At 38.5% G+C, this 25165-nt stretch overlaps 1 protein-coding gene across 1 annotated transcript in view; it reads left to right on the forward strand.

Annotated features, from left to right (window-relative positions):
• The window catches only part of LOC149259069 (endoribonuclease Dicer homolog 3a-like), a 395016-nt gene that overhangs the window by 171195 nt on the left and 198656 nt on the right, over nt 1-25165 (forward strand). Inside the window, 7 exon segments of the mRNA XM_089417273.1 lie at nt 5519-5737; nt 5878-6155; nt 6981-7258; nt 7392-7885; nt 8001-8101; nt 9303-9502; nt 9643-9852. Coding sequence (XP_089273399.1) covers nt 5519-5737; nt 5878-6155; nt 6981-7258; nt 7392-7885; nt 8001-8101; nt 9303-9502; nt 9643-9852 — 1780 coding nt within the window.

Raw genomic sequence — 25165 nt, forward strand, 5'->3', positions numbered from 1 at the left:
TTCGGAAGTAGATATTAAGCAAGTCTGCTCCATGAAAATCCTTCCAATGCTTCTATAAGGCTCTGCGTCAGCCTTGCTAGCCTCTGTGTAGTTCTGGAACCCCTTGCGTCAGCCCTTTGCTGCTTTGCGCTAGCCAGTGTTTTAAAAACCGTTTTCAAAAACCGGTTACCGGTCAAATCTGCCGGTTAGCAAGCTGGCCGGTCCGAACCGGCCAAAAAACCCGATTTGGAAGGCAGTTTCTCCAATTTTTGGCCCTAACCGGTGAAAATCGGACAGTTTAGGACGGAACCGAAACCGGCCGGTTCTGTCCTAAACCGACCGATTTGTATCAAACCGGCCGGTTCCGTCCTAAACCAACCGGTTTGTATCAAACCGGCCGGTTCCGTCCTAAACCGGCCGGTTTTAGGAATGCCCACCATAACTTGCAAAAAGCGGATTTCTAACTGTTGTTTTGGGGTTTTGGGGGGGAACTAAGGGTGTTTTCCCTCCAAAAACACCCTCTTCAAGCTATAAGAGGCCCCTCTCACTCTCATTTGTCTCACACAACTGATTTGGAGTGTTTGTGAGTTTGTTTGTGAGCTTGGAGAGTGTTGAGTTTTTGCTGAAGTAGTCCTCTTGGAGTTGGGAGCTATTTTGGAGATAGTGTGTAGCTGTCAGTGGAGTTTCCATCTTCAAGAGGAGGCTAAGGAAGCTAGTTTTCATTTCCAGGTAAGGATTTGCACTTGAAAATTCCTTATTTGACTGTTGCCCATGAATTAATTTTTTTATGTGTTATAAACTTCTCACTTCTATGATCTACCATCCAGGGAGTCATCATGCCTCCAAAAGCCAGAGACACTGCATGGGCTCATTGTAATATGATTGATGGCAAAATGGTTTGCAAATATTGCCAAAAATCCATTCAAGGAGGGGGTATTAACAGGTTCAAGCAACTCTTGGCTGGGATAGGAGGCCATGTAAAGCCATGTGGAGCACCAAATGAAATAATAGGGCATATTAGGGCAGAATACCTTCAGAAGTTTGAGACTCAAGTCACTGAACCAATAGACAAGTTTGTGACTGCAAAGTTTGGGAGTCGAGACTCAACCAACTGAGTTTGATCATGATGACTGAGACTCATGAGAAGTTTCAACTTCAAGTGATAATGTTGATCACTATTACAGTATTTACTATTATCATATATGTAGAGTCTAGACTGAAGTCTTGTAGTAGGCCACTGGCCCCATAGTTTGTAGGCTTTGTTTTTGCACTCTAGAGGCCATTTAGAGCCTCATTGCTTATGTATTTTGTCGATGATATGTATTGCACTTGGTGCCATTTTGATATATTCACCTTTACATGGTATATAAATGAGCAATATTTGCATATTTTGTCTCTATTGGCTTGGAATCATGGTTTTAAATCTTAAAAATAGTTTTTTTCATAAAAAATAATTATTTAATGTATTTTTCTAAAACTGGTTCGTTTAGACCAAACCAGTCCCGGTTAGACCGACTCCGGTCGGTAAACCGGTTCATTAGGTGGACCGGTCCGGTCACCGGTTCCGGTTTTAAAAACATTGGCGCCAGCTCCATGGCCTTCAGCGTCACCCACACAGGCCCTGCTAACCTTTGCGCAGTCTCTCTGGCCCTCTGCGTGGCTCCTGCTAGCTCTGCATAGCTTCCTCAATCACTGCGCTGGCCCTCTGGCACTATCTCTGCTATGCACTCACTGTTGCTTGCTGCAACTCAGATCACTTGTTCGAATTTTCTCAGCAAACCCCACTCGAGAAAATTGAACTGACTCATCAATCTTGGTGTGTCTCCAACTGACCATCAAGCCTCCTCTTATACTTTTCCTGTTGAGTCTTCAAAGGCCGAGATTAAATCTCTAATCAACGACTAAGATTAGATTTGGCTTGATCCATGTTTTTTAGAACATTCTCACCCAATTTTATATTAACACCCATTAATATTTTAATTTCCTAAGTTTAGACTTAAGAACTTCTAAAATATTAATTCTTTTAGCATCTCTCTAACCGGGTGGAATTTCCCCAAACCATTTATGGGTCTTGGAGATCTCATGTGCTTTACCGTCTCCACCAATTTTCATGGCTAGAGCACATTTGATGCTACCCCAAATCAACCCTTGCTGGAGTGGGCAAATCTTCTCACAACTATTGTTGCTCTGTTGGGAAAAATTGAACTTTTGGACTTCAAGTGCCCTCAGAAAAGAATTCCCTCGTTGTGTGCTCTTCCTTCCTCCTAATGCTATTCTACACTAGACAACTGCTGCAAAATAACTGCATCCCAGTTGAAGATCTACTCTGCAAGGAAAATACTGCTGGTCCCTCTGCTTCTGGTAATCTTTGATCTGGAAAATTTATTCTCTGTCGTCTCTCCCATAGAAATAAAATTTTCCTAAAAAATTGACCCTTTTGGTCAAAGGAACTGCGCTGCCTTTGAGAGTTTCGAACTGTTTCCTACGCAGAGTGTAGAAATTCCTCTTCCCTTCTGCTATTGAGCTCTCCAACTTCTATCTACGCTTTGATACCATGTGAAAATTTGGCGAACCCTGAATCCTATTGCAACAACTGATTTAGTTTCTTCTATTTGTTAAATGAATTGAACAAATTATTTACTGTGTTATATAGTAAATGTCGAAACTAATACATTGCAACCTTCACAAATAAAATACTGTGGAAGAAAAATAACGCTGGAAGAACAGATCCACACACACGTAGATACACAATTATTTTTGGACCAAGTCCCTGGAAAAACCCAATTTGGGAAAACCGGTGCAGCAGCCGAGGGTTTTATTATTATGCAATAGTAAATCTGAGTACAAAACTAGGGATGCTCAAATCTAGTAGTCCATACAGAGAAATGACTGACGATAAGTCTAGTGGGAAAAATCTCACTGCCACTGGCGATCTGACACTGAACTTGGCTCAAAATGAGCTACTCTCTGCTGCCTTTGCGCAATCCCTGTGTTAGCCTACGCAATATTACCTCCCACAACTCAAAATTGCTTCCCTCTCACTATCTGATCAATTGTTGTCTGGAAGATGGACCCTTTTGGCGTCCGAACTCGCTCTCCGGCTTCTGGCAGTGAACCACTACTTCTCCCCAGCAAAATATGGAATCTCCTCTGAAGCACTACGCTGCCTCTGTGTTGCCTCTCTGTGGCCCTTACTTCCTCTCTGCAATGCACTCACCAAAACTAGAAAAACTTCTTCCGACCTTACTATCCTTGCCCCTCTCACTACTTCGAGCTCACTAGCTCTCTCTCAGGCAACTCAACGCTGCTAATTTGGAGTTTGATCTGCCAGTGAAATCGAACTGTTGGTGTTTGATGTGTGTTCTCCAACCCCCATTGAAATTCTTCTTATAATCTCTCATTGAGAGATCAATGACCAAGATTAAAACATAATCGATGGCTAAGATTAACTAGAACTCGATTCATGTCTTCTTCTAGAAGATTCTCACGGTGACTTACTTAATACCCTTTAATTAATCAGATTTCCTAAGTTTAGACTTACGAACCATTAAAAAAGATAAATTATTTTAATTAAGTCGTTTCTAGGTGGAATTTCCAGAAACGATTTCTGGATTTTGGAGAATACATGTATTCTAGCTTCTCCACCAAATTTTGTGGCTAGAACATATCTGATGCTACAAAAACTAACCCTTAATAAAGGTTACTCTAAAATATGATCGAATCCAGAAAATTATGACGTTAAGAAACACAAAATTTCAGGAAAATAGGTCTTGAAACCAAGGAATTGAAAATGACTGATCTGACAACACACTTTTTGGAGTTTTCGACTTTCCATACTTGCTCCAAATGATGCAATGAATTTGCAAGTATGGGACATGTGCTGCCACTAGAAACTTGTCCAATTGACATGAGAGTATACTGTGATGTGTCCTCCACATATACCTGTATATGAACCACCTGCCTAAAAAGCTGTCCAATGATCAATACTTGAGAATATAAGATTCTGTGATCATGTGCCAAGTCTGAAAAACTCTTCCAAAATGTTGACGCTGAATGATTGATCAACCAACCAGTCCATCCCGTGATGTACCTACAAACAATCTCTGATAAGTGCCTCAAATGGATTTTGAAGAAAGCCATTTTGGGTGCTGCCACACCTTTCTTTTTCACAAAAAAATCCCTCAAATTTTTTTTTTCTTTCCATCTGTTTTCTGTGCTGTGACATGTCCAGTAAATGTTTCCTGTTTGGGAGACTCCTGGGAAAAGTTTCTGTATGCTTCCAAGGCGTTTTGGACCTGTTTTCTGTACCAGAAACATTTGTGGGCAGAAAATGCATGGTAAACAGGCATTTTTTGCAATATAATCTATGTTCTAGAAATTTAAGCATGCTAATATGCATCATGATGGCCACGTGTTTGTAATACATATGTAAGTACAGTTAGTTGAGTTAATCTTATAGATGTTGAGGATAATTTCTATGATAACATTATTTAGAGTTTGAACCAAGCTATCGTTTCAGATCAATTCTAGCTTATGCCTTTTATAGATTTTGCTATAAATGTTTGTCACATGTCTTCCATATCTCTATGTATGCGCGAGTCACCATTTCTACCAAGTTAAAAAGGACTATTAGACATTTAAACATGATCAATGTATGGCACAGGAATCACATAAAACTTGGTGCAATATATTAATAACAGACATCGATTCTTGATTGCCAATTTGTCTGAACCACATTTTCACCATCTACACTTAAAGAGTAACATGGCCAGCAAGACGCGTGAGCTTCTTTCTTCTTTCCTCTTCTTGGTCTTGTAGTGAGCAGCTTTGGGTCTTTGCTTTTTATCTAGTTCCTTTTGGTCATACTCGTGCACTACTTGATACTTCATTACGTACTTTATAATTTGTTTTCTTCGTTTTTAATTTAAAAGTTTTAAGATGGTATAGGATGTCTTGTCCTCCAAATGCCTAAACAGATGGATTATTTTTATAAAAAACTGATATTTATATTACTAAGGGATGTAATTAGCACGGCTTCAAAGATACATGCCAAGTCATCTTTCCCCATACTTACCAATGCAAAAAGAGCAAGTGCATATGTTCTCGTTCTTACAATTAGCTCGGATACAAGCCCTTTATGTGTTGTACACGACGTATAAGTATGATCTACAGATTGCTTTTGTGTACTTACTATTAATGCACATTAATATACAAAATAATATCATGAATATTTCTAGGAGTCCTATATTTTGTTAGGATTTGTTGTCCAGTGAATTTGGGTTTTCTCTGGATCATTTTTCCTCTGTAAGCATGCATCTCGTTTTGAGTGATTTAACATAAGTTAATAATTTCATTTGTGAAAGTTCATTTCAACATACCATTACCTGGGCCGGTCAAGATAATTAATATTCCTTTTTGGTATCTTTGAATAGGTTTTTAGTGTTAAGAATGTCAATGTATTTACTTAAAGCGCTTCAAAGTTTAAATTTTATACTGATTCCTGGTTGTAATTACAAATACATCGTCTTCAAATTTACAGGAGCAATGAGAAACAACTGAACCTGTTTTATAATGTAATAAGGAGTGAAAATTCGATGAGAAATTTATCCTTGAATAGAAGCCACATTCCTTTAACTCCAAAGGCTAGCGTTGCAAAAGAACCGGCTCTATATAGTGTGTCACGAACTGGTGCCTCAGTTAATTGTGACTCCAGTGTCAGTTTTATCTACAAATATTGTTCAAAGTTGCCCGGAGACAAGTATGTATTGTTTGTTCTTGTTTTTTCTGTTTTGTGAGTTGCTTAAGCTTTTCCATAGTATCCAGAATTTAAAATGATAGTGGTCACAATTTACGTTTAAGAATTTGAATTCTTGCTCATACAAATTCTGCCGATGCCAGGTACTATTTGCCACGACCAGAATTTGTGTTCAGGTCCGTTGAAGGGGAAGAAAATTTGCACGTGTGTACATTGCGACTGCCACCTAATGCACCATTTCATGAGGTTCTTGGTCCTCCAAGTAATAGGCAAATTCATGCAAAACAACTTGCTTGTTTAGAGGCATGCAAAAGGTTGCATGAAGTTGGAGCAGTTGATGATTATCTTATTCCGATTACTGAAGCTGTACCAGAGGAGGAAGAAACTGTAAATTCAAAAGGGAAAAATACTACAGGTGCAGGTAGGAGAATTATACTATTCTGTATTTTTCCTCAAGCAGCTAATCTATACTGTAATGACTTCATAATTGTTGAGGACCGCTCAATTCTGTTGTTTACTCTTATTGGCATCATAAATTTATATCTAATTTGTTATCAGTAGAGACACAATTCATGATCTGTCAAGCTTCATGTCCCTCACGATGGGTGAAGTGTTCACCCGAAAAGTTCGGCACATTAATGAACATGACACACAGTTTACCAGAAGTTATCAACAACAATCCCTTTTGTCATATTGTAATTATCTCATTGATTATGTTGCTAATAGGTAATGTCCTGAGTCCGGACACAGACCATTTTTGAGTTGCTACATATATTTGTAATATTAATGCGGGCATTCTTAAGTTCATATAGACAATCAATATCACATGTCAAATTAATAGGTTGTTTGTAAAGGTATTGGAAATATGCCTCCCTTGGAGTTCGAGAGAAGTAATGAAAAATGTTTTTGGAGGTCGTCATGTTTTATACTCATGCTTTTGTTGCCATCTTGAAACGATTGGAAATGGATGAGGAGTTGAACTTGATAATGCAAACATAATTTTCTTTAATAGATAAACATGCAACAATCAACATGATATCTTTTTTTCTTGGAAATATTTTTGTATCTATCATTGACATATGTTGTTTTAGTATTGTAATTTATACTTAGTGCTATAAAGCCACAATGTTTGCTCCATAAGAAATAGATATTCGGAATCGATCATTTCGAAATTATCAGGGGTGGTGTTATAATATCTTTATTATGGATTGTATTAACTGGTTGCATGCAATATTTTCCTTTGAAGGCACAACAAAAAGGAAGGAGCTGCATGCAAAAGCAAAAGCAAAAGCTTTATGTGGAAGTTGGGGTAAAGAACTGAATGGGGTGGTGTTGCAAATTTATAAACTGGTTTTTATGGCACAAGATAATGATGAGAAAGCATATGCAGATTTTGCTCTCTTTATTGAAGGAACACTAGATGATGATGTTGCAAATGCAGAAATTGATCTCCATTTAACTGCGGGGAGAGTTGTTAAAGCAAGATTTGCACCTAGTGGAAAGATGTATTTGAACTCAATTCAGGTGTGTGCAATTTTTTATAGAAAGAAAAATTGTATCCTATCTGTATATTTCTGATCTCGTGTTTTATTATTAAGTGCTGGTTTGTTGAAAGTAGTAAACATTTTTTGGTTATGGTCAATGTTTCCAACGACAGATAACGGATGCTAAAGCATTTCAAGAAATACTTTACAATGGAATATTTGACAAGCTGATCAAACGCACGAAATCATCGAATGGGGTTGATGTTGTAATGAAGAATATATTAGGGACAAAGAAAATAAAAAGAGCGTGGGCATCATCTAACATTTACTTTTTGCTACCACTTGAGTCCAATAAAGGTAGTTTTCATGACACCAAAGTAAACATTGATTGGAAATGCATCAGCAAATGTGCTGATGTTGCTAGAGCTTTTGAATACTATCGTACAAAATTGCAAGTCGGTGAGGATGATTCCAGTGGAATATATCTAGCCAGCGGGCCTATATTGACAGCGGATTTGATAGATAAAGCAATAGTCACAATTCATACTGGGAAGATCTATTGTGTCACCGATGTGCTTCATGATAAAACAGCTGAGAGCCCATTTCCTGAACTTCAGGACTCCGAGATGCCAAGTTACATTAGCTACAGTGACTATTTCCAAAAGAAGTAAGAATCTTAATATTTTAGCTTAATTGTATTCAAATTGTCAAATATATAGCTGGTGGCACATGTGTATACCATCATGTTTCTATTATTGATGATAATAGAGGGAGTTTTGCAGGTACGGAAGGAATCTTAATTACTTGAAACAACCACTTCTGCAGCTTAAACAAAGTCATCGACCACACAATCTTCTTACTCGACATGTTGAAAAGTCTCAAGGTCTCTTTTACGGTTTTGTATATTCCTTTAATTGTCGTTAGTAGTGAGACGCAGGAAAAAATGTATAGATATATTCGATTAAATTTTAAATGTATCATTCAGCTTTAATATTTGGTTTTATATTTGGAGTTGAGTGATTTGATCGAACACGAGTGTCAAATTTAGGATTCTTCACTTAAAAAAAGGGTAAAATTTTTTGTTTGGAAAATATCAAGAATTCACCATCTAACATCCGCTTTTAACTTGACATCTATTTTAATCTGGTATTTTCTACTGTCAAGTATGGGGGAGATACGTAATTTTTTCCACATATAATAAGAATTGATTTTTTTTTTTTTTTTTCTTTGTGTGTTTTCAACATCCCAAGATGAGGTAGATCTGTAATTTCTTCAGTGCTAATATGAAGTTGACATGCGGTATTCTTAAAAAATCTAATAAAGAAAAGATATTATAATTTCAGTTATAAATAACAATTTTCAACATCCACCTCAAGCAAAATATTTCAACATCAATCTTATATATGTTGATAAAGTAGCTAAAAGTAAAGGTTTCTTATGGAGTCGAGACATGCCAATTAAGAAAAATATTAATAATTTTTTTTTTTTATTTTCTGCTATAAATAATATATTTCAATGTCTCTCTCTATATATAAAGTAATTGTTAGTCTGTCCTTTTTACTCCCAAATATGAGGGAGATGTGTAATTCCTTTAGAAATATTTCAGTATCCACTTTATATATAACTAAAGGAATTACACATCTGCCTCATACTTGGCTGTAAAAAGGACTGACTGAAAAGTAAAAACTTTTTATGGTTAAAAGTTAAAACATTTCAATGGTGTTTTGTTCAGTATAAAGGAGATGTGTAATTCCATGGAGTTGAGGCATATATAGAGAGGGAGAGAGCTTAAATCCATCTTTAACATGAGGTGTAAACCTTTTTTAAATTGCAAAACTCGAGGAAAAGTTTGCACCTCCAGAGATTTGATCCCTAGCATGAAAGATTCAGAGTTCAGAGTTAAGATGGATCTAGGCTGGTTACATTTTATTCACTTCTTTTGCATAATATGGATGATGGTAATGTGATACACATATGCTTGTCTTGATAAAAGTCTGAAAATATTTTAATGAGAGATCATTTCACATAACAATACGTGTCCACAAGTATGAATGAGAATAAGAATTTTGTTCATGATGTACCAGGTAAAGCGTGTGATGTGAGGCCTAATTGCATAGAGATGCCACCAGAACTCTGTTTGAACTTAGGTGTGCCAAACTCTGTTATCAGATCATTGTATTTGGTTCCTTCGGTGATGCACCGCATGGCATCTTTGATGTTAGCAACTCAACTACGGCAGGAAATCCAGGAGTGCTCCAACTGTCCCTTCATTCCTGCTACCCTGGTAATTTTCTTTCCTTTCCTGGTAATTTTCATTTCTAGTAATTTTGTACTAGAGTAGACCCTTCTGATATGCTCACACAACTAGATTTTTAAGGAACTCTTTTTCTAAATCCATTTTTTTTTATCTTTCTATGTCCATAGATTATGCAGGCAGTGACCACGATGAGGTGCTTGGAAAGTTTCTCACTTGAGCGCTTGGAGCTATTGGGAGATTCGGTTCTTAAATATGCTGTTAGTAGCCACCTTTTTTTGAAATATAATAAGAAGCACGAAGGCCAATTAACTGCACGTCGATCTTGGGCAATTTGTAATGCCTCCCTTCATCGTGTAGCTATACTTCGTAATTTGCCGGTACTGGCCTGCATTTTTCTTTGCCTTTTATATCTCTCATGCAATCGAAATGGAATGAACTAGAGATACATTTATCTGGCAACAATTTCTGGATGACACCTGTATAAATTAAATAAATCTCTTTTTACTTCTCATATCGACAATATACAATTTTTTATTTGGTTTGGATGTGCAATTATAGTTGAGCATTGAGATATGAAGGAATATTCTACTGGAATATGACAATAAAATTTCAATCAGTGGTCAATGTAGTCTGAAGGATTTCATTTTTATATTAGATATGACATATAAGGGCAATCAGAAATTTTTATCAATTAAAATGTATCACCTCTAAGTATAGTTGGACAATATCAATCTTACTATGATGACGTTAACTTTCCTCATATTAATACATTTCTTCATATCATTACTAACTGGATATCCAACATTATCTGTCAATATCAACCTTAGTCATGGCCTCACCACAGCCGCTTCTGTTATCAGAATACAGCACACTTCATTGTCACCACAATGATTCTATAAACTATAGCAACATTGTATAACATATCTAACCCAAAGTTTTATTATAATGATGTTGCTTATGTAGCTCCCTTGCTGTCATTCAATTCTATGATCAAGTTGTGCATGACTCTTAGCTTGGTGACTTGTTGTAAACAATAATTGCAGATAAAGAAGAGTCCAAAGTGGTCTGGAAGAGTTCCCATATTTTACAGTAGCGACCCCCTAGTTCCATTCTCTTAGAAGGTGGGTGTTGTGGCTTGCTACAAAAAAGTCTAGCACCCACAAATTTTAAATTTGTAATCACCAAGGTGTTAGTTTTGTGCAACTTAGCAAGACTACCCATTGTGTCAGAAGCTCTTCCTCTCTTTTTTGGTTGGCTCTTCTCCAACTCAAGGGGGGCTTTCCTGAGGATAGGATTATCAAGGCTATGGATTGGGGACTCAAGGAGAAAATTAAGAGTAAGCCTTGATAAAACAATGTGTTTGTATACTGGTATGTGGTAGTGGAAATGAAAAAGTGTGGAAAGGAAATGAAAGGGGAATGAGAGAAGGAGGAAATGGAATGATGTAAGACTAGTGCCTATCAGCCTAAGGGATGATGGAGCCATGAAACATTGAATGAATGAAAGAAATAGTGTTACAATCAACTATTTTGAGGAAGGATATACAGTTGAGAAGGGTTATTTACTGCATTCACCTCTTGGATGAAAGAACTTATTTGATGCATTCATCACTTGGGTGTATACTTGAAGTAAAAGGAAGTAGTTTAATACAATTTACTCTGATGTGGTTGTTGAAGATAAGCTATAGAATCAAGCCTTAGAGGGCTAAGAGTGTAACCCATCAATACAAATGTGAAGGAGTTATTTTATGGCTGAAAAATGCTTCCAAATATGCAACCTACTTTGATAGAAAAGGAAAACAAGTGCAGAAAAAAATAAATAAACAATAGGGAGAACCTCCTTGTTGAAAATTGTAACTAGGTTCAGTCTTCATTATGATGTAACTGTAATCATGACATTGTATATTCTTTATAATGAAAGAAAATGAAAGAAAAATAAATCATATTTTATTTTTGGAGCTTGGGTTTCATACTCAAGTTTGAGTCAAAAGCATGTTCTTCATGGTTTTAGGTCTTCTAGGTCTTTCCAGGTCCTTCTAGGATAAAGAATATATTGTTCATGTTTCATAGTCCCATTTGGACTCATTGTAATGAAGGAGAATATTTATTTTATCAAGAAAAATCCATGGATAAGCTCAAGACCAAGTCGGCCCAAGAGCAAGATCAAGTCGGCCCAAGAGCAAGATCAAGTCAGCCTCAGGGGGTCTATTTGACCTTCAAGAAAGGCTATACATACAAGGGAGCTTGACCTCATTTGGACACTCGACTCAAGAAAGTTCAATCTGCAATAACGAAGGAGAAGAGTAGCTGGGGGGGAGAAGAAGATGAGCAGTTGTCTCAAGGAAGATCTTGCTGGGGGCTGGCTTGGGTCTTGGAAGGGTTTGTTGGTTGGGGTCATTGGGTCTTGCACGTCTCTTTTGTAAGTAGATTCTAAAGAAGAAGAGAAGCAATTTCTGGGTTTTCCCCTTGGAGTGGTTTTGCCCTGGCTTGGAGCCTATATCTTGTGTACTGTCTCTTTGTGATCTTCATTATATTTGGTAATTTCTTGATGAATATATTCAAAGAAGTAATAAAAGACCAACTAAGATCACAAGTAATTATCAAGATAAGGAAAATAAGTTGTAATCATCAGGTCTCCATAATTTCCAACATGGTATCAAAGCTAAGGTTCAAGAAGGAGATTGAAGATCACTGTATGAATAGGGTTATGAAGAAGGGTTTCATGTTTCTTGAGAACTCTCTACATCCATCAAGGGTTGCTTATTGAAGATTATCTCCAGGCTAACAAAGAAAGTAGTAAAAGGAAGTTTTTTCTTTGCTCTATCTGGTACTTTTAGAGATGAGAATGTTTGAGTCATTGATAGTGGAGCATCCAGACATATGTCGAGAGAAAGTAGTCAGTCAAAAGGAAATTCATCCCATTCTATTGAACTTGGATTTAACAAGAGATATCCAGTGAAAGGCATCAGGTCTACATCATTGGAGCTCGAGTTAGGTGGAAGCATTCACCTCAACAACATCTTATATGTTCCAGGTCTGAAGAAAAATTACTTTCTATTTCTTGTCTAGAAGACAAGGGTGATAGAGTTGCTTTTGTTGATGGCAAGGTTTTGGTTTGGGGTAAGGGCTTTAGTATTAATGAAGCAAAGGTAATTGGGCTTTGTGAGGGAACATTGTATAGACTCTATACACCTCTAGCTCAAGCCTTAGTTCACTTGGAAGTGAGTACTTTTGAACTATGGCATAAAGGTATGGACACCTTCATTATAAGATTTTTCCATCTCTGAGTCAAATGGTCAATGGCATCCCCGAATTAAAGGAAGATCATGAAGGGACCTGTATGGGATGTGCTCTAGGTAAGAACGTAAAGAAGCCATTTGCAAGTAGTGACACGAGATCTAAGGAAGTTTTCGATCTCATCCACTAAGATGTATGTGGACCTATGGTAGTAAAGTCTCTTGGTGGGCATCAATATTATGTGTCTTTCACTGATGATTAATTAAGAAATACTTGGTTATAACTTCTCAAGAAGAAGGATGAGGTATTTGAAAAGTTTCAAGAATTCAAGAATGAAGTGGAAAACTTAACTGGGAGAAAGATAAAAAAACTTTGAGGTCTGATAATGGTGGAGAATACACCTCCAAGGAACTAATAACTTCCTTCAAGAAAGCGGGGATTAAGAGGGAGCTCGTTGTTCCTTACAATTCTCAACAAAATGGTGTGGCAGAAAGGAAGAACCATACTATTGAAGAATGTGTCAGAGCTATGCTACATGATCAAGATCTACCTCAATTCCTATGGGGAGAGGCATGTATGACAATTGTTTACTTGCAGAACTTGAAGAATGTGTCAGAGCTATGCTACATGATCAAGATCTACCTCAATTCCTACGGGGAGAGGCATGTATGACAATTGTTTACTTGCAGAACTGAAATACTCATAGGATCCTCAATAACATTACTCCTGAGGAAGAATTTACAGGAAAGAAGCCAAGTGTGGATCATCTTCGTATATTTCAGTGTCTTGTGTATATTCATGTACCCAAGGACAAGGTTACTTGGGAACCGGAGTGGGAGCGATTCCAGGAGCGTTTTTTATATAATATATATATTTTTATATTTTTTTTGTATTTTGATGCATATATGTCAACAAAAGCATGTAGAATGATGAATTAAATATAAAAATTATAAAAACATAGATTGAACCATATAACAACAATCATATAGAAGTTATAATCTTCATCAACCACGTCAACAAGTTAGTAACATAGTAACATACAACATATTGAGTCTCATGATTCATCAATCTTAAAGTTTCAAGCTTTCAAATTTCAATATATAACATTTATCATCATTGATCACCAAAGTTTTACTTGTAAGCTAAGTGTAACCATTACAACAAATAATATCTAACATGAAATGAAATGTTATAAAATGAAATGAAATGAAACAACTTTCAACTTTCACGAAGCATCATATTCATAATTCATTACTAATGAGTTATAATTGCCAACTTCAACTTCAAACTTAAATTGTCATATATTGTTTACAAAAAATATCATAATAAATATGAAAGAGTCAATAGTTATAAAAACTACTAGAAACTAGAAAAGACAAGTAAATCTATTATCTATTGCTAATGCTTGGGCCTCTTGTCGCCACGAGAAATGTCTAATTTTTTAGTCTTGTTGGAAAATCAGGATCTTTGTCATTAATAGCACGCTCTAAGCATTAATATCCAGCGATATCTTTGTCATTACCTCTGGATCTATATAGGGATCTTTGTCATTAATATCACCCTCTACGCATTAACATAAAGATAGAAAAAACATAGCATGTCAAGTCAAGATTTTGTTTGAGTGATGCGTACATTTTTAGGAGGGTCATGATAAAGGAGTTCGACAACCAATGTCACTAACATCAAGGTACATAGAGGGATTGGTGCTCTTGATTAAATACGAGTTCCATACCCTAATACATGACAAAATCCAATGGAAACATTGCAATCCCTCCAATCTTGAAATCCTAAAAAATTTATAAGTCTGTTGGATTTTGAATGAAATATAAAATTCTACTTTCTCCATATGAAGTCCAATGAGGTCGGAACCACTCTCAAACATCCTGAGTCATATCATGGTAATGTTAAAAATTTAAGTAAAGGGATGAAATTGAAGATTAAGGAGAATGACACTTTTACTTTAAGAATTTAATGTTACCATGAATTGCATATCAATACTAGGGCCATAGGCTTGATCAGTAGGCTAGCCTACTCAAAACCTTTTTTTTTGAAAAAAATTGCATTTGGAATCTGGAATAATATTCACGCTCCTTGGCTTTGAAGGCAGTCTTCCACACGTCGGAGGGTTCGATTGGTACCTGGTGATAGCCAGACTTCAAGTTGACCTTGCTAAAATATTTTGCCCCCTTCAGTTGGTCCAGAAGGTCATCAATCCGTGGGATCGGGTACCTATTCCAGACAGTGATCTTGTTCAGCGCCCAGTAGTCAATACAGAGTCTCCAAGTCCCATCCTTCTTCTGTACCAACGTGATCGGGCTCCCAAAGGGAAATGAACTCGGACGAATGTGACCTTTCTGCAACAGCTCCTACATCTGCCTCTTGATTTCGTCGTTCTCCAGAACGGAGTGTCGATAGATTGGTCCATTGGGCAGTGACACACCTGGCATCAGATCAATGGAGTGCTTGACCTGACAGTGCAGGGGCAGCCCTGTGGGGGAGGTGAAGATGTCCTCATACTCTTCCACGACCATGTCCATCTGTTGTTGCCGTGTAGAGGGGCCCTGTTTGGAGGTCGTGGCCACCGTCTTCTTCTTTCCCCGAGGGCGTATCATCAGGAAAACAAATTTCCCGGTTTTGGAAATGAGCTTACTGCATTGTTTTGCAGTAACCAAAGAGATGGCGATAAGCGGTGCTACCTCCAGTATCCTGTACAACTTATTTGTCAAAGTAACAATAACAACACGAGGCCTTGACTCATACACAACATGTTACTTCCATAAGTATTGTTGGCCTAATAATACATCAGAAACGTTAAGGGGAGCAATGTCACATAATACCTCATCCGTGAAGGACTTGATGTTGTATGGAAGGCGACACTGCTGGCTCATGCGAAGATCTCGTCCTGGGTGAAGCCACCCGATGGTGTATGGTTGTGGATGTGCTGTGGTTGGTAAGCCCAGCCGCTTCATGACCTTTGCCAAAATGAGGTTCTTTTGGTTCTTGTTGTTGATAATGAACTATAGCGGGGAACCCTTTACTCACATCTGGAAGTGGAAGAGGTGCTCCTCCTCCTCTGGATCTTCGGGTTCCTCCTTCTAGATCTTCGTGGTGGCAACAGTGGTATTGGGCTCTGCATCGATAATCTGCTTCCCTTTGTCATTCCCCTTGTCGGGTTTTGACTCCCCTTGTCGGGGTTTGACTCCCCTTATCGGGGTTTGACTCAGAGTCGTAACAAGCATCTGATTTCGAAGCCTTTAGCTCGACCACCAATGACTGCTTGGCCCGACACTCACTTGTGTTGTGAGTGGAGCTCTTATGGAACTCACACCACTTTCCCGTGTCCCACTTCGGCTTCGCGACGCTTTTCTTTGCTTGCGGCTTTGGTGGGTTGTCCTGGGCCACCCCGCCTTGGCTTTGTCCTTTGTTCTGCGGTCTAGGGGCACCTTTCCCTTGCTTCGGATTCGCAAATCCAAAGTCTCGCTTCTTCTGTTTAAACTTTTGCTCAATCTTAACTGCATATCGGTATGTCGTGCCGAGCGAGGAGATGTCCAGGAATTCCATCTCGTCCTGGCTGTACCTGTGCAGGCAGCCGAGGTAATTGATAACCAAATGATTCTTAGAATCCTTGATCCCTAACTTCGTGCGAAGGGTATGAAAAGCATTGGTAAACTTCGGCACATTCTTATCCCTTCCTTGTCGCAGCGTTGTCCACTTTATGTATTTATCCTCGTAGCTCCTGACAGGGTAGTACTATTGCTCCTTGATGGCATCCCGGAACGAGTTCCAAGTGGGTGCAGCTGAAAATATTGAGTTCTTACTTTCATCCTTCTGCTCACAGTAGGTCTCCCACTAGTCCTTGATGTGGGGGGCTACTTTGAGAAGTGCAAAGATGATCTTTTCCTAGCTGGAAAAATCATGAACGGAAAAATATCCTTCTAGCAGGTTTAACCATTTATCTACAACGTCTGCATCTATCTGACCCTTAAATATGGGAATGTCAAAGTTAACTTGTACCTTAAAGGGTGTGGCACTTCTAGAGTAGCTGTCGGAAGTAGATGCGTCGCCCTTGGGTAGCCGCTGAAGGATTTGGGCAAAGTTGTCCATCATCGCGCTCCTTTGTCGCTTGAGGGCTTCCTCGAGCAAGATTTTGATAGGATCTCCTGCCCTCTCGTCTTTCTTTTCATTCGCCATGGGAGGCCGTTGGGATTTGCGAGGCTAGTCTTGCAAAGGTTCGACCAACTCAAGCCCTAACTCCTTATATCCCGATCTCGTTGGGGACATGCAAAGAAAAACAGAGAAAGAGCAAATCACTCTGATACAACTGATCCGAATTTAAACATGAATGCAACAAATTACATATATAACCATAAATACAAATATGCGGTAGAAATAACACTTCATTTCATTAATATCAAATACTGAAATATGCTTACAAACAAAATGGAAATAAGACTAGCTCGGGCGATGGTAGCTTATCTCTGAGAAGAGATGTGGCAATTACATGTCTTTGAACTGCGTTACAATGAGGCTCAAGGGCCTTTTTACTATTGAACAATAAGAGAAAACCCTAAACAACCAAAACCCTAACCTGAGGAGATGTAACACCAAGAGTTTATGGGCCCCGTTGGGGTGAGTTGGACAACCAACTTCCCGGGGTCGCGACTTGGTCATATTATGTTTGTTGGAAGTGCATGATAATTCGTTGGAAAGATCTCTCTGAGGACTACGACGGAAAAGACGATTTTAGGTAGAAAATCGCTGGTGGTAGATTGCCAAAAAAACGTCGTTTAGGGCCTAAAACGGCTCCGGAAGTTTAGGACCCGAAAAACTGCTAAAATAATAAATTGTGCTACAATTAAGGAAACTGAAATATTGAAAGAAATAATGGTGGGGGTCCAAGTGGAATTGGCGGGTGGCCACCAATATCCACCTGGATCAAAAGGTCCTCAGTTAGTTTCAAATAGAGCCAAAACATGATCATTGGATTGCAGCCAAACATATTCTAAGATATTTGAGTAGGACTATATATCACTGCCTCCGGTACATTTGTAATGAAACCCAACTCATGGGATATACAAATTTAGATTAGGGTGGCAGTGAGACAGACGAAAGAAGCACAACAGGTGGATGCTTCAGCCTAGGATCTTCCATGGTCTCATGGATGAACAGAAAGCATGATACAGTTGTTTTGAGTAGTGCTAAAGCTGAATATGTTGTTTCAAGCGAGGTCTATCGGGAAGCAGTTTGGCTCAGGAAGTTGTTATCATACTTGTTTGAAGGACCGCTTAGTCCTACATGAATACATTGTGATAATCAAAGTTGCATCAAATTGACGAAAGACTTGTTGTTTCATGCTAAAACGAAGCATATAAACAACAAGTACCACTACATTAGAAGCTTGGTACGAGATGGGGTCGTGGAGCTGCACTATCTACCTATAGATGAAAAAGTAGCAGTCATGCTGACTAAAGTGTTACCAAACAAGAAGCTTGAGTACCTGAGAGGTAAGCTTGGTTTGGTGGATATCTCTTCCTTAATTGAGAGGGAGTGATATCAGATAGTTCTTGTCTTTATGGTTCAGGCACTAGACTAGGACTAACAACCGTAAGTCTTAGTGAAGGCCATAAAGAAAGAATGGAGTTCGGAGGATTGGATAAGCATATACATTAAATCTTCTTATGGATTGTAGAATCCAGGGAAAGAAGTTGTTGACCGACGCTCTTTGAGAATGAGGTAGGGCATCCAAGATAAAAGTAGTAGAAGAGGACCAGTATTCTTTGAGGATCCAAGTTTGGGAATCCAAGATAAGAATAGTCTTAAAATGACATACCTTGTAGATATTTGGATGGGGTATGTGCCTTGAGAGGTAGTGCGACAACTCACATAAAGCCTCCCAGCATAATGCTCATAATTAAAGATGAGTTTGTCCAGCTAAGGCCTTCAGGGATAGTGCTGGATATGATAAAGATGCTTGAAAAAAGATGGCTTATCAGTCCAACTCTTCTTATGAGAATGCTTCAAGATTGAGATTCCTTGTACCATGAATACCTCCTTAGTTAAGAGGGAGTGTTGAAAATTGTAACTAGGTTCAATCTTCATTATGATGTAATTGTAATCATGACATTATATATTCTCTATAAAGAAAGAAAATGAAAGAAAAAGAAATCATATTTTATTTTTGGAGTATGGGTTTCATACTCAAGTTTCAGTCAAAAGCGTGTTCTTCGTGGTTTTAGATCTTCTACGTCTTTCTACGATAAAGAATAATATTGTTCATGTGTCATAGTCCCTTTTGGACTCATTGTAATGAAGGAAAATATTTACTTTATCAAGAAAAAGCCATGGATAATCTCAAGACCAAGTCGACCCAAGAGCAAGATCAAGTCCGCCTAAAGGAGGGTTATTTGACCCTCGAGAAAGGCTATAAATACAAGGGAGGTCGACCTCAATTGGACACTCAACTCAAAAAAGTTCAATCTGTAATAACAAAGGAGAATAAGAGTAGCTGGGAGGACGAAGAAGACAAGCAGAAGTCAAAATTTGTCAAAGAATCTTTTCTCTTGTCTCGGTAGAGTTTGTGAGGATGCCAGTGGCAGGATGTCGAAATTCGGTAGGAGTTGCAGGGGCCGAAATTGTAGGGCCAAAATTCTGTTGTAGGGGTTGAAGTTGTAGTAACAGTTTCAAAGTTCTGGAAGCAGTCTCAAGGAAGGTCTTGCTGTGGGCTGGCTTGGGTCTTGGAAGGGTTTGTTGGCTTAGGTCATTGGATCTTGGAAGTCTCTTTTGTAAGCATATTTTAAAGAAGAAGAGGAGCATTTTCTGGGTTCCCCCCTTGGAGGGGTTTTGCCCTTGCTTGGAGCCTATATCTTGTGCACCCTGCCTGTTTGTGATATTCATTATATTTGGTAATTGCTTGATGAATAGATTTAAAGAAGTAATAAAAGACCAACTAACATCACAAGTAATTATCAAGATAAGGAAAACAAGTTATAATTATCAAGTCTCCATAATTTCAAACACTCCTCACATCACTTATTCCTAAAATTATATAACATATAATCAACAATTGAGAAACATAACATATCTATATACAAATGTAAATGAATACCTCAATTCGTCATTAATCTTCAAAGGTTTGATACTCGAGAGAAGCCCAACATCCTCCTATAATTTCCTTTGTTTCTTTCACTTCACAATCTTTTAATTGCCAAATTCCCAAATTGACAATTCTTTTGAAATGGAGAGAAATTCCTCTTTATATTGAGTGAGTTAAGCCTCTCATATAATAAAATATATTATCTTTCTAACTTCATAATGAGTCAACAGATTTTAAAATATTATAGCAGTTAGATCCATGTTTGACAATATCAAGTCATGTGAATACTAGTCTTTTCAAGAGAGCTCACTTTCATCTAAAAATAAGCAATAATATGTGACAATAGCCTCGTGACGAGGATGCACCATCTAGAAATAGGTATTATACCAATAAAATGGGTCAACATTAAATTTTTCCTCTAAGAATGAATGCATGCAAAATATAATAAAATAATCTTTAATTTAGGAGGATATGCTCAAGGTCCACTGTGAAGATATCACAAAGTGTGCCCTCAAGGGTGCATGAAAGATATGACAATAAAATATTTATCCTAGGAGAATGCACCATAACCAACCTCCAAAAATATAAAGTGGTCCACAAGATGCATGTGTTCAATCCACATGTACAAATCTTAAAGTAATCAACTCAGTGGTTGAATGTGTGAGATGAAATAGTCAGACCCCAAAATAGTAAGTGGTAATCTCCACAAGACAAATCCAAGGAGATAAGGGCTAATTAATGTTTTGACCATGGCAAAACTCCATGAAATAATAAAATGTCTTTAATAATAGAAAGAAGTGCCTTCACAAGTGCACCCTCCAAGGAAATGCTCAAAAATAGTAATAGGACCAAGTAATAGGCCATCTAAGTATGCCGCATGGCCCTCCATAAATTCCCCCCATAATCACCTCCAATAAATAATATATATTTCAAGGCAAAGAGGTGATGTTGCTCTCTAATGAAAATCAAATGAGTTGGCAAGTGTAGTTGAAATATCCGTTCAATAAAGATGAGAGAGCGGCTAGGAGAGGTGCAACTTAGTAAAGTGTGACACACCCACAAATTTTTAGGCCAGGAGGTAACTCCCTAAATGAAATTGTGTTTGTTCATTAAGATTACTCATGGTTATATACATGAGGGAGTGATTCTTGGGCTTCACCTCCTGATGACTCTTCATTTTCCATTATTTACTATTTACATTAACAAGTGTTCACCCAATCCCAATGATTAGGTGTTAACATTCCCCCCCTTAATCTGAAGGGATGTTGGTGAGTCCAAACGTCGTTCTGAATCTTTCAAACTTTTCTCTTCCAAGCACTTTGGTGAAGATGTCTGCAATCTGCTCATTAGTGGAACTGTTAGCTCTGCTATGTTCTTTGATACTTGATGGATTAAAATAGGTGTTGAGCAGTGCTGGTTTGGTTGTATAAGGCTGGCAACAGTTTTTTCATGCTTTCTCCTTCATTTTCCCTTTTCTCCTATAACCCCGCTACCTCCATTTCCTTCTTTCCTTTCATTCTCCTTATTCTCTTAACTCCATTATTTCCTTTTGTCTTCTATAAACCCCATAAAACCCCGATAATGTGACCTCACACCATAACTTGCTTTTCCCTTATTACTCTCCTTGCGCTCTTATGGCTCCCCATTCCTCCGTTTTACGTTAAAAATTCCTCACAAACCCATATTCCTCAAACTCCCGGGCGCAAGGTCTAAAGGTGTCTGGAATATTTTTAAGGTGTCTGGACAAAGAACAATCAATAAAAGTGATGCAGCAGTTACATGACAACATGTGTGGAGGGCACCATTATTGGAAGACTACTGCCCATAAGATTCTCAGAGCCGGGTACTATTAGCCCACTTTATTTTCTGATGTATTTTCTTTTGTTAAATCTTGTGACAGGTGCCAAAGATTTGAAGGAAAACAACAGTTGAAGTCCCTGCCCCTAAAACCAATTCAGGCAAAAGGACCTTTTTAGTAGTGGGGCTTGGATTTCGTTGGAGAAATCAATCCACATTCCAGTGGCTAGCACAGGTGGATATTAGTAGCCACTGATTATTTCACTAAGTGGATTGAGACAGTCCCTACCAGGAAGGTTGATCATAATGTGGTCATGAAGTTTTTGACAGATAATATCTTCAACAGATTTGGTTGTCCACATAAATTAATAACATATAATGCAGCAGTCTTCAGGGCAAAACAATTGGTGGAAATGTGTGATTCAATGGGTATTAAACTTGTTCATTCCACCTCATATTATCCTCAAGGAAATGGTCTGACAGAATCCTCTAATAAAAGTTTGATCAGGATAATTAAAAAGCTGTTAGAGGACAATAAAAAGAATTGGGACTCAAAGCTCAAGTATGCACTGTGGGCTCACAGAGTGACCATTAAGAAATCCATAGGGAATTCTCCTTTCAAGCTGGTTTATGGCACTGAGGCTGTATTTCCAATTCAACTAACTCTCCCTGTGGAAAAATTCCTTCAAACAGAACAAAGCAAAGAAGAAGAAATGGCAAAGAGGATCACTGATTTAGCAGAGGTACATCAGATTAGAGAACAACTGGTGGAAAAGGCTGCAACACATCAGAGAAAGATCAAGGAAGCCTTTGACAAGAAGGCAAAAACAAATAATTTTCAAGATGGTGATTTGGTTTTGAAATGGGATGCACTAAAAGAAAAGAAAGACAATCATGGGAAGTTTGATGCTTTTTGGACAGGTCCTTTTAGCATTTCACAAATTCAGGGGAACAACACCTTCATATTGAAAAGTATGGGAGGAGAGACAGTCTTTGATGGCCCAGTTAATGGGCGGTTTTTGAAAGTTTATGTGGTTCGAGGTCTTTGGCCTTAAGAATTGTAAATATTTTGTTTTTATCAGTTTTGTGTAGGCAAAATAGACTCCATGCTCAATGGAACACTAGGAATTTTGGCTAATTTGTTCTCAGCTGGAAAGGCATTGATCTGCAGGTTCGTTAGACCTCACAGGGAGGATCTCACCCCTAGAAGGAGCCAGTGTTAGCTCTGCTATGTTCTTTGTTACTTGATGGATTAAAATAGGTGTTGAGCAGTGCTAGTTTGGTTGTATAAGGCTGGCAACAATTTTTTCATGCTTTCTCCTTCATTTTCCCTTTTCTCCTATAACCCCGCTACCTCCATTTCCTTCTTTCCTTTCATTCTCCTTATTCTCTTAACTCCATTATTTATTTTTGTCTTCTATAAACCCCATAAAACCCCGATAATGTGACTTCACACCATAACTTGCCTTTTCCTTATTACTCCGCTTGCGCTCTTATGGCTCCCCATTCCTCCGTTTTACGCTAAAATTCCTCACAAACCCATATTCCTCAAACTCCCGGGCACAAGGTCTAAATCCACATGACTATATGCATTTAACCGCGCGCTGTCGCTGTCCTTGTCACATCAACCTCGAAACACGCTCTTTTAATCCTAGCCGTGTGATCTTTTCCCGCAAGATCTAACGTTGTGCGCTGCTCCCGCTCTTGTAACTTGCACGTCCGTTAGTCAGCGGGGAAAGCTGTTTCCCCGCCGTTCCATCTGCCACACGGCGCCTTATTACTGGGTCGCTCCTTGATGTACCAAAACCATCACAACTCCCGAAGCGGTGCGGGGAAACTGCTTACCGCCCTTTCTGTACGACCCCCCCGCTCGTTAACCTGCGCTCATCTCTGCCGCCCGATAGCCGTCGTATCTGCCCAACTGCGATCCGACGGCCATCGTTCATCCATTCCCATTTGCTCCCAATAGCCCTCTCAGATCCAATCTCCCCCGTTCGTCTGAACTATCCAACGGATAATATTCATGCCCAGTCAATCGTCCATTTTCAATGCATTTTCCGTGTTTTGGGCCTGTCCTGTGTACGAGAAGAAGGAAGGAGGCGATGATCCAGCGACCTGCACATTAAATCCTCAGCTACTACATTCAAAGAGCAACACGGCCAAGGACGAGAATGACAACCTCGAACAGATAAATACGACATTTCACCTGTTTGTAAAGTACAACAGAGTGACAGAGAGATCAATTTGTCCATTAAAACAATCAAATTGTATCAAAGACCATATCTAATTTTAATGTGGTTGGTGGTTAGTTATGACCCCTCCACCCATAGGTTAGTAGAGATTTTTTGTAAACAAACTCTATATATACCAAAAAATAATAAGATGTAATCAGGTTGATGAATGTTATTTTGTTGTAAGCTTCAACTTCTGGAGACTGTAACTACTGTGAGACCTACAACTTTTGGTCTTCATTTTCAGCTAATGCAAGCTTCTTTTGCTGTCAATTGCTCATTTTCCACTTTTTCTTTGTTCCAGGCTGTGCCCGTTATGCATTTGTCATTTGATCTTGATGTTTAGCATTAGAGAGGCTGTCATCCCACCTCTGTGTTAGAATCTAGTTGGTATTATTGAATGTGTATGCAGGTTTCTGTTGTTTTAATGCCAGAGAGCTGTCATCTTGTCTGTGCATTAGGAAATAGATTTACAGACCTTTTAACTGGTTGCAGCTGGCCATCACAGGGTCCTGTGCATCTGCTGGTGTGATCAGTATTCTCCATCTTCACATTTTCTTTAAAATTGTGAGTAATTGGTGGTCTAAAGCCTTGTAGTCTGGGGGTGTTCACCCATGTTTAGGGTTAGGCATAGTAGAAGTGGTTATCTGGCTTGAATATGCAGCATTTCTTTCATTCATCCACCATTTTTCCAACATTTTGTTGAGTTTGTAATGTTCCCGAGCATCTCTGAGATACAACCTAGGAGAGTTTCTTGGGGTGATAATAGGAACAATGGTGTAGATGGATTGTCTTAGCCTCAACATGATGTCGAATTAGATGATATTTTGTATTGATGTGCTTCGTTCGATCATGTAACTTTGGGTTCTTGGCCAACTTTATTGCAGAGGTGTTGTCAATCATGAGTGGAGTTGAATGTACTTGTTTTACCCAGTGTTTTAAAAACCAGTCGATCTGAACCGGTAACTGGTCAAAGCGGCCAGTTAGCAAGCGCACTGGGTCAAACTAGCTTAAAAACCCAGTTTACCTCCTCATTTCGTCTTTTTTTGCCCTAACCGGCCGGTTTAGGACGAAACCATCCGGTTTGTGGTCAAACCAACTAGTTTTGTCCTAAACCGGCCGGTTTATTGCCAAGGCAACTATAACCCCCACAAAATGCATTTTGTGAGTTTCGAAGCTATTTTGAGGGAAATTTGGGGTTGTTTTCCTCCAAAAACAGTCCCTTCAAGAAAAACATGCCTACCCTCTCATTTTCCTCACACATCTCAACCCTAACAAAGTTGGCAATTAATGGTAATGTTTAAGAAAGTGACATTTCCTTTAATTTTCATTT

The sequence above is a fragment of the Pinus tabuliformis genome, chromosome 6 (genome assembly GCF_031772625.1).
Source record: "Pinus tabuliformis cultivar Carrire ecotype Pingquan chromosome 6, CPIR1, whole genome shotgun sequence".
Classification (NCBI taxonomy): domain Eukaryota; kingdom Viridiplantae; phylum Streptophyta; class Pinopsida; order Pinales; family Pinaceae; genus Pinus; species Pinus tabuliformis.